The sequence below is a fragment of the Callorhinchus milii genome, unplaced genomic scaffold, assembly GCF_018977255.1.
Source record: "Callorhinchus milii isolate IMCB2004 unplaced genomic scaffold, IMCB_Cmil_1.0 Scaffold20, whole genome shotgun sequence".
In the NCBI taxonomy this organism is placed as follows: Eukaryota; Metazoa; Chordata; class Chondrichthyes; order Chimaeriformes; family Callorhinchidae; genus Callorhinchus; species Callorhinchus milii.
In genome coordinates, this window is record NW_024704761.1 from 5380775 (window position 1) to 5393943 (window position 13169).

A 13169-nucleotide genomic window follows, 5' to 3' on the forward strand; every position below is an offset into this window, starting at 1 on the left:
TTTGAGTACAACTGTATCCCGGGCATCCACTGCAACACAGGATTTATTTTCCGAATATATGGTGTTGACCCTGTTAAACAAACACTCACACATTTTAACAATCATCAATATTTATTTTTAATTTTTTTTAAAAAGAAGCAATAGAATACCAATACTGTTGTAAATATATTTTGCGTAACACACATTGTTTACTAGAACATTTTTAGCATATTCTTGTGGTCAAGGAAAATTCTCTTTTAAGTTATCATCCCTTGCATTTGATGATGTATTTTCGCCCACAAAATATACAGTCAATTCACTTTAGAGTATATTCTGTGAAGCTCTTTGAGACGTCTCAAACACGTGATAAGGTGCTATATCATATGCAAGGATAATTATTATTGAGATGAATTATAATTTAGCGTCCTATGTCTTTTGACGTCTACGTATTGAAAGCATGTCGGGTGTAAGTTGGAGCTATTCATATTAAATGACATTTATTGCAGAAGAATAAAAGCACTGAACAGCATTTACACTTGCATCTCTCCATATTTTGCCCTTACACGAGAAATAAACTAATTATTCTCCTGTGTATAGGTTCCACTGTCCATTGGTTCCAGTTCAGCTGTTAACATTGTGTCACCTTCATCATTTTCTGAGGTGCTCCATTGAAAGGCACCAGTTCTCGAAGCTGGAGATTGTGCGCCCAGCGTTTTCACCAAATATCGTTTATCTCTGCCTGCCTGAAAAAGCAATCATTACAACATTGTTTTAGGCCGGTGCATTGAAGCACTTAATTTTGAGCAAAATTTGAAGGAAAAATATTTTGCGTAAAATTTTGCACAAAATAACTAGGTCAAGTCAATACCAAATCGTGTAATTTCTCCCCCGTGTCAAATTTATTTTTTAATTACAATTCAGTAATGTTTATATGCCTTTTGGATTGTGATACATTTAAAGCTGCTTGCTTTTTGTAGATGAATACACGTGCGCAACAAAGGTCTTATCTAAGTCCATCCATTTCATTAGTGTTGGCACATTGAGTGTTGAAACAGTCGATGTGGAGAAAGTGAGTGTCTGGAGCTCAATGGGAAAATTAACGTTTATAGAATCATAGAATTTAACAGGACAGAAGGATGCCATTTGACCCATCTGTGCCGGCTCCTTTGAAAAAGCTTCCAACTAGTTCCACTCCCCCTGCTCTTACCCCATAGCCCTGCGAATTTTTCCTTTCCACTACATATCCAATTCCCCTTTGAAACCTACTATCGAATCAGCTTCCACCACCTTTTCAGCCAGTGCATTCCAGATCAGAGATTTAATTCAGCCCCACGTAACCCTGCAGAACTCACCAGGATAAGGTGCTGTTTGAGCTGGGCAATAGTTCTTCTGTTGTATCGAACCAAAGACACACAAGCTGTCAACACCACACTGTTGACAAGAAACAAAGTGAGTGAAAATAAATTCAACAAGGTTATATTGTGGGTGAAACGTGGCAGCCAATTCAGCACAGCAGTGTCCCACAAACAGTTGTGGATTGAGTGACCAATTCATTATTATTTTTTAAGGGATTATTATCCCCAGAAAGCAATTCGCCACTCCTACTTACTGCTCGGGAAACAGAGGCGTGTGGAATAAGGAAATATGCCCTAGGCTTTGCCCTGCCTAGGAATTCAGCCTTAGGCAAATTTCTTTACTCCACACGCCTCTGTTTGCCGAGCAGTAAGTAGAAATATTGATCACTATTTCATCAGAGCATTGCTAAACATATAAACGTATACAGAGAAATTGTGTTTTGATCAGTCTATAGAACCTTTTATTTCTAATAGACATTTTTGTAAAAATAAACATTTCCAATTATGTGCATGATTCTGAGCGCTGCTGTTACTGACAATCAACTATTTACTGTTTATCCCAACGGGTGATGGAAATATTGTTATTTGGTTCATGCAAATTTCAACCTTTGTTGTCCCAAAGTGTTTTGCAAATTTCATTTTGAGATTAAGCAGTGTCTGACCTAACTCTTACCACAACACTGTGGTCAACAGCAAGACAAAGAGTTCTGATAACATGAAATTCAAGATCTTCCGAGGTGTTGCTGGAAGGGATGTCACTGCTTCTGGAATAATGGCCCAGGCAGTGTTGTAGTTCCGAAATGGACCACATGCTCTGGATGGATGGACCCTGAGCGAGAAGAAATAAAAATAAAATGAAATAAATTCAGCCTTTCCAGTGGCACAAACTACTGTTTCGAGGCAGCAACTGCTATTATGAAGCGCTTTGAGATGTCTCAAAGATGTAATAAGGTGCTATAAGCGCTTTGGGATGTCCTCCCAACGTGAAAAGCGCTATATCAAATGCAAGGATTATTATTATTATATCAAATGCAAGGATTATGTTATTACCAATGTTGGTTGTTGCATTTTTACATCAGTTTCACTTCCCCCCACCCCCACCCCCACCCCCACCAACTCGGTTTTCCTTCCTATCCCTCTCAGATACTCCAGTTCATTTTTTGTTTGGTCAGCCAGGTGTCTGACCACATGTGGAAACCCATCACCATGCTTATCCAAACCAAACTGAGAACCCCCTTTAGTCAAATAAGTGAGATTGGGTGACTTGAATGACCATGAGCTGATCTCAAGTGGAACGTCTTTACTTAAGTCTTTACCTCGTAGTGTTTGGCTTGTCCTAAGGTTAATAGCCTCATGCAACTGCATGGCGACAAATCATTTTGGCTAATTCCTAAATAAAATCCAGGATTTGACAATTCATGATTCTTGAGTTTAGAGGAAGCGAGAGAGAGAGAGAGAGAGGGAGAGAGAGGGAGAGAGAGGGAGAAAGATGTTGAAGGAATCTGATGGGAAGTTCAATGGGTGGGCGAGATTGGCCGATTATCTACTCCTACCTGAAGTTATTACTGTTTTATCATATGGACACTTGTTTTTTCTTCTCTTGGTGGTACATTGATAGGAATGAAGTCTCATTTCAAGAGATCCTGATGATTATGAGTGATACTTACATGACTAAATTGTAAATGACAGGAATACAAGCTATAACCAGTCCGATCAGGAGGACTAACTGGAAGAAAATTTTAGAGGTGGATGCTCGAAATATTCTTTTCCCAGGATGACAGTAGACATACAAACTTTGCTGCAGACAAAGGTAAAGAAAATCATTAGGGATAATCTACCACTCGCAGGATACAATACCACCTTTACTAGATCCATAACTATCATTACTGTGCTACACATTACTAGATACAATCCAATTATCCAACCCATCCTCCCCCACCCGTAGACCATGTACATCTACCATATAGCTCTACTACTTCTTTCGTTTGATATAGCGCATTATCACATCGTTTAGATGTCACAAAGCGCTTCATAGAATCTGCTGTAAAACAAATTGAATGTATATTTTGTGGGCAAAACAAGGCATCCTTATTATCCATTTTATCATACTTGTTTTAATAATAATAATAATAGTCCTTCCATTTGATTTAGTGCCTTATCACGTCGTTGAGACGGCTCAAAGCACTTCACAGAATATACTCTAAAGTGAGTTGACTGTGTATTTTGAGGCCGAAAACAGCAGCAGCCAATTGCATACAGCAGTGACCCACAAACAGTCGTGGGTTCAATTTTTAAAATAACAATAATATATGTAATACATTTATCTGTGTGTTATTTGCTTAACTGCTTTTTTTTTTCTCCTTCGTGGCCTGACGCACTTTCCCCAGTTTCCACAAGCTACGTTCCTCAACGTGCCACTAGGTGGTGGGCAAGGTCAGCCTGGGTGACCGCTCCTCCAGCCTGAGGGAACCTTGATGGGCTAAACGCCAGCCTCCTAAACAGTCGTATCGATGAATGGGATGGGTTCGGGGTGGGGGGAGGGCGGGGGGAGTGCACTGCTATCTTTACTGTGAGCGAGATATCATTTGGGACACAACATGTCACACGTCTGCCAGGATGGTGGAAGGCGAACTGGACAGACCTTGGTCTTCTTTCATCTCGCATTTCTTATGTTCTTCTGAGCCTCTACTATAAACCTGGCAAATTTTCACGTTCTTATGCTCTTATGCTAGCGATCTGGAGCGAGGCACAGCCAATGTGAGTCGCTCGTGCAGCCCTTCACCTTTTTGATGTAGAACACAATGAAGTATTTGACGCAGTTAAGGAGAGGCAGCAACGGGGAGTAAAACATTCCAATCCACACCACAGTCTGCCCCAGTACAATATCCAAAACATTGTCGGGGATTAGGAATCTCTGCCTGCCCCAGTTTTTGAGCAACTTGAAGGAAATGTGCTCTGTTATGAATCTGAAAACAACAGAGAAAAAATGGTATTAATCTCCAGCCTCCAGAATCAGGATTGTAGGAACCTCCCCTGCAAACAAGCCAACTTTTATTGGAGAGGCATAACTGTATAACAACAACAACAACAACAACAGCAACAACAGCAACTTGCATTTAGATACAGCGCCTCTCACGCCCGGTAGCATTCCTAGCACTTATTGGGCATTAATGGACTCAGAGCGTAAAGTATCTTATCAGTTATAAACTTACACATTTATATTTAAATATAAGCAGAAGGTTACCATGTGGTCATGTATTGCGATACAAAGCTCAACGTGCAACTTAACTTTCAATATTTTGCGTACTTGGATTGGATAACAATGTTAAGATATTGTCATTTCAAATGCCCTCGTTGACATTGCAACTTTTTCTCGCTTACAAGAGAAACGCCTGATCAATGTTACTTTGCGTAATTTGTTCATGAAATGAAACTTACTTTCTTGGAAGTTCGATACAGTAGGTGACACTAATGATTCTGAGAAAGTCAAATAACATCAGCTTGTACATTTCCTGTCCAATCTTTGACTCCCAGCACTTGAAGATAAACAACAAAATACATTTGTATAATATAATAATAATAATAATAATAATCCTTGCATTTGATATAGCGCTTTTCACGTCGGGAGGACGTCCCAAAGCGCTTCACAGAACACACTGTAAAGTGAATTGACTGTATATTTGTGGGCGAACGCGGCAGCCAATTGCGCACAGCAATGTCCCACAAACAGTCGTAGATTGAAAATGACCAATTTAATTATTGTTTTTTGTTTTGGAGGGATTGTTATTAGGCTCTGTGTGGAGTAAGGAAACTTGCCCAAGGTTTCGCCCTCTGCCTGGAATTGAACTCAGGTCTCTCGCTTGCAAAGCGAGTGCTCTAACCACTGAGCTACAGGACTCCACACAATAATAATAATAATAATCCTTGCATTTGATGTAGCTCCTTATCACGACTTCAAGATGTCTCAAAGCACCTCACAGAATATACTGTTTATTTTGCAGGCGAAACTTGGCAGCCGATAGCGCCTTTCACGTCGGGAGGATGTCCCAAAGGAAATAAGAGGACAAGTAAAATCTCCGACATTGATCTCAAGGTTTCATTCGCTTTGCGTGTTTGTCACATTCTTGGTCGAAATGATTTTTTGCCAGTGCGCTCTCTCTCTCTCTCTCTCTCCCTCCCTCTTACCTGGTACTTTTTGTTATAACCACAATGTTTGCAATCCTCTTTATTCCTGTCATCAGAGCATGTGATCTGTTGCCACAGTGAGAAGACCAGCATGCTCAGATTGGCCATTCTTAAAAACACACTCCTATAACGGTAAAAGAATTAAGAAAGTACTGAGAGTCCTCAGATTTAGAAGTTAATGCATTTCAGCGATTCATGTTGCATTCCTAATTAAAAACGTTTCTTTCTCACGAATTGACGATGTTGATGGGTGTTGGTCGTGTTAATAATAATAATCCCTGCATTTGATAGGACGCCTTTTCATGTCGTTGAGATGTCTCAAAGAGTGTCACAGAATATACTGTAAAGTGAATTGACTGTATACTTTGTGGACGAAACGCGGCAGCCAATTGTGCACAGCAGTGACCACAAACAGTTGTGGATTGAAATGACCAAATTATTATTTTTTTTGAAGGGATTATTACCCTGCCAATCGATTAATAACCAGGTTCCTACTTATTGCTAGGTAAACAGATGTGTGTGGAGTAAGAGAACTTGCCTAAAGTTTCGCCCTGCCCAGGAATCAAACCCAGATCCTTTCACTTGTGAGGCGAGTGCTCTAACCAATACGCTACAGAAATCCAAATTGCACATATTCCACACACAGATTTGACTGAATGAATGAATAAGATAAGTTACCTTTTCGAGCAACCCAACCCTCCTTTTAATGAGTAGAATAATAAGTTGAAGGCTGCAGTGCCAATAATAATCTGAAATAATCAGACACATTACTGCATTGAAGGTAGAGAATAGGGTTACCTCATGAGCAACAAGTTGATTTCAGTGTTTGGTGGATAATCCTCATATCGCGTAATTATCCCAAATATAAATGGCAGAAGAAGATTGCTAAAATTGATCACAATGGATGGAAGGTACTGTATGGTGAATTCTTTGACAAATCCGAGTTTGTTATTATCATGCATCTAAAAAGGAAAAGAAAGCATTTTACCAAAATGTACAATTTTTTTCCCCCATTTGTCAGTTTTTTGATTTGATTAACTATTCCAACCACATTTTTTTTTCTTACTCACTACGGTTGAAAACATACCTTTCATGTTTGATCATATTTCCTATGTTAGTGCCAATGAGCATAATAACAATCCTTGCATTTGATATAGTGGTTTATCACATCGTTAAGATGTCTCAAAGCACTTTACAGAATATATTGTAAAGTGGATTTACTGTGTATTTTGCGGGTGAAACGCGGCAGCCAATTGTGCACAGCATTGTCCCACAAACAGTCGTGGATTGAGTGACCAAATTTTTTTTACCCCCGGAAAGCCATCCCCCACTTGATTAACAACCAGGTTCCTACATACTGTTAGGTAAACAGAGCCTTGCGGAGTAAGGAAAATCGAATCTGGGTCCTTGTACTTGCGAGGCGAGCACTACACTACACTACGGGATTCCTTCCTTGTATTTCTTAAGAATAAAATGGCACTACTGTCACTAAAATGCTGTAATTTGTCCAAAGTTTGCAAACGGAAGCGTACAATGATATGAATAGTGACAGCTGATGACATTGGGATCTTTCGTAGGATGTTCACAAAAATAATGATCTTTATAATGAGATTTCAAACTGACCTTCCCTTGAGAGATTCTTATTGCATGGTAGATGCTGAAGAAAGCACCAGTGAGTAAGATCATGATGACTACATTCAGATTAAAACGTACAAAATAGAGGAGAGCCTTCTCCTTTTTGGTCCTTTCAGCTTTTCTCTTCCGACACATTTCTTCTTCCAAATTAATCTAAATCAAAATATATATTTTTTAAAAAATCACAATATGCAAAAGAACAGCCTTAACACAAATGTTTACTTCGGTTCAATTCAACTCTAATCACCAAACTCTTAGTGTTCTAACACAGTGAAATTCATTCAATGCTACAAGTGCAAAATGAAGATTTGGCTGTCATGATGGGATGATACTGCACTTCACAATGAATTAAATTTAACTGTGTGACGCTTTACCATGATGCAACTGAGGGAAATAAGTTCCAAATAGAATAGTGAGTACAAGAATAGCTTTGAGAATGATGCAAAGCGTTGCTGTATGTAGAGATAGGCAGTGCTTTGTACAATTTCTTTGAAACAATCATATTATAGTGGAAGACTCATTATAACACTCTGAAATATATACCCTCTAAATGATATTCAGTGGCCTTTACATAATATTCACATTGACATGCCAGGGTGTTGCAATACCTTCAGATCATTACTGATATCCTGCTGTTTAAATTTTGCCATCTCAGTTTCTTTAATACAAGAATCCCAAGCAGCGAAGACTTTAGCACTGAGCTTGGTGTGGTAATCCTTGTCGTGCATCCATTCCTGCTTAACCCCATTTACTGCCCTACAGGGAGAGATAGAAGCACTTCTGTCAACTTCAATCCTTTATTACTTTAATTTGCATTGACTCGAAGTTGTGCTTCGTTGCATTCAATGTTGAAATTGCACTGTTTGGTTCGACATTTCTGGCACAATGTTGTTGAATGAACCCCAACAACTTGCATGTATAGAGCGCCCTTCACGCCAGACGGTGTCTCAGAGCTCTTAAGTAAAGATGTGGATTTGCTAACCTTTTTACAATCCACAAAAGGCAGAGCAGGAAATAGAGGAGCATAGTGAGCAGGTAGGCCAAAGGGATGTTATAGGTGTAGATCTGGATTATACCAAACCTATAATACCCATAGAACATGTAGGAGAGTTCCATGAATCCCTGGAAAACAAAAGCGATTTCAACAGCAGATGAAGGTTCCATTATAATCTGTTATCAGCAAAACATAAAGCTGAATTTTCATAGCTATTTTCCCTCAGTTACTACAAAATCATTTTGTCACCAACTGCTTAACTACTCTCCATATCACTTAACTACTACCCATACTGACATTTTATTCTGATGGTGGTTTATTTATACAGTTTAATAAAATGCCATTACTTTGTTAGAACTGAATTAAAAATAATGCTTAATGTGTTTACATTCCTTGAATCTGATCACTATGGGGAACTTGGCACCTTCCCATCGCATGATGCGCAATAGAATTTACATTTTAAAACGCCTTTCACATTGGGAAGATCTTAAAGTGCTGAACACTGCTACCGTAGACTACAACAAGAACAAAATTACATTTGTAGAGCGCTTTTCACTTCGGGAGGACTAGAAAACGGATGGGAAAGAGCAGGTTTATTTGATGGCTGGAGCAATTAATCACATTCAGAATCACACCCAAAATTTCAAGCAGTAACTTACTGTCCCAGAAACCAGGTCCAAAATATATAAATAAATGGGAAGCAAGCCCTTGGGAAGCGGTTGATACTTGGTACATTCAGCTATTGAAAAGAAAACACGAAACATAAATATTGTATTCAGTTACATCCTCATAACAATTTTATTTGGCAGTAGTCTGGCGATTTGTTGAAATATAATAAAATGCAGCAATTTGGTGCCTGATGTAATCACTCCCACAGAACAGTTGGTCAACAGAGAGACCACATCAAAGCAATTTGCTTCCTGTCAGCTGTAGCACGGACCAGGATCTGTTTTCCATGAATGAAGTTGAAGTCATTTAAGGGGCTAACAATACCAAAAGTAACATTTCAGCTCATCTCTACATCTACCAGAGCTGGTGTGTAAAGAGTCTAGGACATTGGGACTCATTTTAAAATAAAACTTGATGCTGTAATGGGAAAACGGTATCCACAACTCAATCCACGGCTGTTTGTGGGACACTGCTGTGCGCAATTGGCTGCCGAGCTTCGCCCACAAAATATACAGTCAATTCACATTACAGTGCATTCTGTGAAGCGCTGTGAGACGTCTTGATGATGTGATAAGGCGCTGTATCAAATGCAAGGATTATTATTATTATTATTATTGGTGGTAGAGTGGGCGTTCTGGAAGGAAGTGATCCAAAGGGAAATGAAACATCAACACCTGAACCTCTTTGGTGGTAGAAGATCCACAGATACAGTACTTACTGTAGCTCTGGTTTCTCACTTCAATCTCCTTGAGTTTCATGTTGTCAGCATAGAGAGTTGGCAGGAGCACAAAACTGCCAATTAAAAGAAAGGCAGTAAGATTCAGGAACACCAAAAAGCGTAGAAAGGTGAAGTATGACTGGATACCGGTTCCAAATCGACCTGAAAGGTTACACAATAAAACCTATCATTAAATCCACATTATCAACAATAAAAAACTTTCACCTGTTTTTGGACATTAACAAGGAAGCAATTTATAGCCTTAATTTCCCTTCCAAATATGTGTTGCTCCCCGTTTAACTCTCCAATTCACTGTCATTTATCACAAGAGAACATAAAAAGTAAAAGCCTTTGCACCTGTTGCAAATTTTGAATATTTAATAATATTTTAGCAGCAGATGGTTCTCTATGGGAGCATTTCTGTTTTAATATTGTGTTCAGGCAAATATTTTCGTCTGCCGTGTGTTATGGACGTAAACCGCTCAGCAACTTGATCGATCGTACCTTCTATCTCATGCAGGGAACCCTTCCAGAGATTTAGCCAGGAGATGACAAGTGATGATTCCTCCCTGAACTTCTTCAGTGATTTTGAATGTCCCAACTTCCATGTCTCCCAGCTGCTGAGGGAGACAGTGTTCCACTTTTCTCTGTGAAACAAGCAGATAAAAATTGCTTATTTGCTGTTTGTGGGACATTGCTGTGCGCAAATTGACTGCCACAAGCAATGTATAATAATCCTTCGAGACGTCTCAGCACACTTCACAGAATATACTGTAAAGTGATTTGACTATATTTTGTGGGTGAAAAGTACGCAGTCACTACACATTGTCCCTTCGTGAAACATCCTCCCGCCGTAAGAGACACGGTATCAAATGCAAGGATTATAAATAAATAAACAAGCAAATAAACAAGTAAACAATCCTTGCATTTGATTTAGCGCCTTATCACTTTTATATCATGATGGTAAACTACTGATATTACGCACTGCTGCAAAGAACCGACCTCAGTCTCCTTTTATCCCCCATGGCTATCGGAAGCTCTCTCAGCCGCCGCTTGTCATTCCTGAATCGTTGCATTTCTTCGATCGTGAGTTCAGGATCCAAAAATGCACCCCCCGTGCTCTCCACGCTAGGGTGATGCCCATTTTTAGAGTGTAGGCTTCTCAATCTCCTCAGTGAGCGGTTACTTGGTCTGACTGAATCCCTGAATACACTGGTCTGACTGTAGGAGGCCTGGGAAGGATCTAATTGTGAGCTCCAGTCTGAAAAAAACCACAATAAGTACCTTTGAAGTCTCCAACTGGTGGCATTTTATTATGTTTTAACATGATGAGGTGGCAGCCCACCTATTAGGATAATATGAAAGACAGACATCAAGGATCAGTAGTGTGTATTCAATCAGATTCCAGTGCATAATGTACCAACACCACAGGAAGCAAGAATGTTTTATTTTCCAAACAAACTATCAATCCAAACAAATCCGCCCCAAACAAATATATTCTATTTACACAGAAGATATGACAAAGAAACAAAAGTTGTGTGTTGTTGGTTCTGGTGTTACATTGTGTTCAATCAGTTTGATGTTTTTCCCATGTGGAAGCATATCAGTGATTTAAGCCACATAGGACCAACAGGGATAATAAGAACGGCAACAATTCCTATTGCACTCCCAGACAATGTATTTCTGAAAGCTTTTCCACTATGCCCACAGCAACAAAATAATCTCCTACTCAGTCATGTACTGAGTGGCTATCGTGTAAGGTGACTGGAGAGCAATGAGACCAATGAAAGAAAATGAATGCCGAAAACTGAAGGTTAATTTAGTCGGCTGGCTGGTCAAAGCAGTCAAAATGGTTCCTTTTAGTCATTTCCTGGAAAATAGAATATTTCACAAATATAACATCTACATACGCAGATGACTGCAATAAAATAGAGCTGTCTGTAAAACTCAACGTCCTGATTGCAAACGTCCAACTATTAAACTTTATGTTGGATCAAGACACACAGAGACGCCACAAAACATGCAGAAATTAAACATGATCTTTATATATTTTGCACGTAGTCTGTTGAGGTAAAAAATAAGACCTCAGCTTTAATCCAGACACAAGGCTAACTTTAAGTTGTCAAACGCACCTGGGATGACTTCAAGAGTGTATTCTTGTTCCATATTTTGCTATCAATTCAATTGCGTTTCAAGTGAGCCTTAACAAAAATGTTTTTTTTTAATTCTCAATCTGAAATATCATGCAGATAAATACGTCACTGCCGTGAGCAGTCACAAGACCGGAAAGAAACACCACAAAGCTTCCTTTTTAATTATCTTGCTACAACAACCAAAGTCATTCGCATGTAGTGCAAGCTGCAGAGGAAACTCAGAACCAAATAAGTTATCTTCGGACTCCCTCTTTGTCAGGCGGAAACAGCTTTTCTCTCCTGAAGCTTGAAATTTCATGTAGTCATCGCCTGTGAAACCAATTTTATCTTAAAATTCAAGATCGTGCAGAACTGTAGAACCTTTTTAAACTCAGATTTATATAGCGCCTTTTATTTGGCGTAGCGTCCTGGAGCGCTTAATCATTTCTTATCAAGTATGGCTGAAAAAATCGCTTCCTAATTAAGATTGAATTTTAAGTAATGTCAACAAAAATGGAGGATTTTCAGGTCCCTAAATGCAGACTGCTGCTGAGATACAATTTCATTTACTCATTTGCCCCCCCAAAAAGTCAGGAAAAATGTAAGATACTGGCTCACACATCAAATATTTACTACTTTACGAAGTTGGGAAGAGTGACCAAAGATTCATTTTTGTGGTAAGTTTATTGAGGTTTTCGGTAAAAATGTACCCAGCTGTTTATCTGAGTAAAGTTAACAATTTCTATTTACGTTTCTCTAGATTAAACAGCTGGTTTGAACCTCAGTGGCTTACCACTTGAAAAGAGGAACCTCTATGGTACAGAGCTCAACCTGAACTGTCCTTAAAACTCTCTGAACCCCGTGCGTAACTCACGGACCTTCTTCTTCAGACCTTCCCCTTCGAGCGCACCTTCAGCCACTTGCTTTACAAACTTCTCATCGCCCCGTCCTGAGGTGGGTCCGTATCCCATTCGCGGCCCGCTTTTCTCCCACAAATGATACGGTCAATTCGCGTTACAATGCATTCCGTGACGCGCTTGGAGACGTCTCGAAGACGTGATAAGGCGCTATATCAAATGCAAGGATCATTATTATTATTATTATTATTATTATTAGTGCAACAATCTGGAATTTTCGCGTGGAGGCGGGCTAGGGTGGAATTTCCTCAGTTTGGTTTGGACACTGTCTGGCAATGTTGATGGGTTTCCTCGTGTGTCAGCCCCAAGGGAGTCCTGTAGCTCAGTGGTTAGAGCACTCGCTTTGCAAGCGAGAGACCCGAGTTCAATTCCAGGCAGGTCAGGGCGAAACCTTGGGCAAGTTTCCTTACTCCACACACACACACACAGCCTAATAATAATAATCCCTCCAAAACCCAAAACAATAATACATTGGTCATTTTCAATCCACGACGGTTTGTGGGACGTCGCTGTGCGCAATCGGCTGCCGCGTTCGCCCACAAATATACAGTCCATTCACTTTACAGCGTGTCCTGTGAAGCGCTT

General features: G+C 39.6%; 1 protein-coding gene across 1 annotated transcript; it reads right to left on the bottom strand.

Moving 5' to 3' along the window:
• Nucleotides 1–337: 337 nt before the first annotated feature.
• On the bottom strand, nt 338–11801 carry LOC103175534 (transmembrane channel-like protein 7). Its single transcript, XM_007888629.2, has 16 exons — nt 11668–11801; nt 10538–10796; nt 10040–10182; nt 9536–9697; nt 8808–8887; nt 8137–8276; nt 7763–7910; nt 7143–7307; nt 6318–6481; nt 5520–5643; nt 4773–4870; nt 4117–4300; nt 3002–3132; nt 2008–2163; nt 1332–1410; nt 338–722 (listed from the first exon to the last, which is right to left on the bottom strand). The coding sequence occupies exons 1-16, from the start codon at nt 11699–11701 to the stop codon at nt 555–557; spliced, it is 2235 nt and encodes a 744-aa protein (XP_007886820.1). The 5' UTR covers nt 11702–11801; the 3' UTR covers nt 338–554.
• Nucleotides 11802–13169: the final 1368 nt, after the last annotated feature.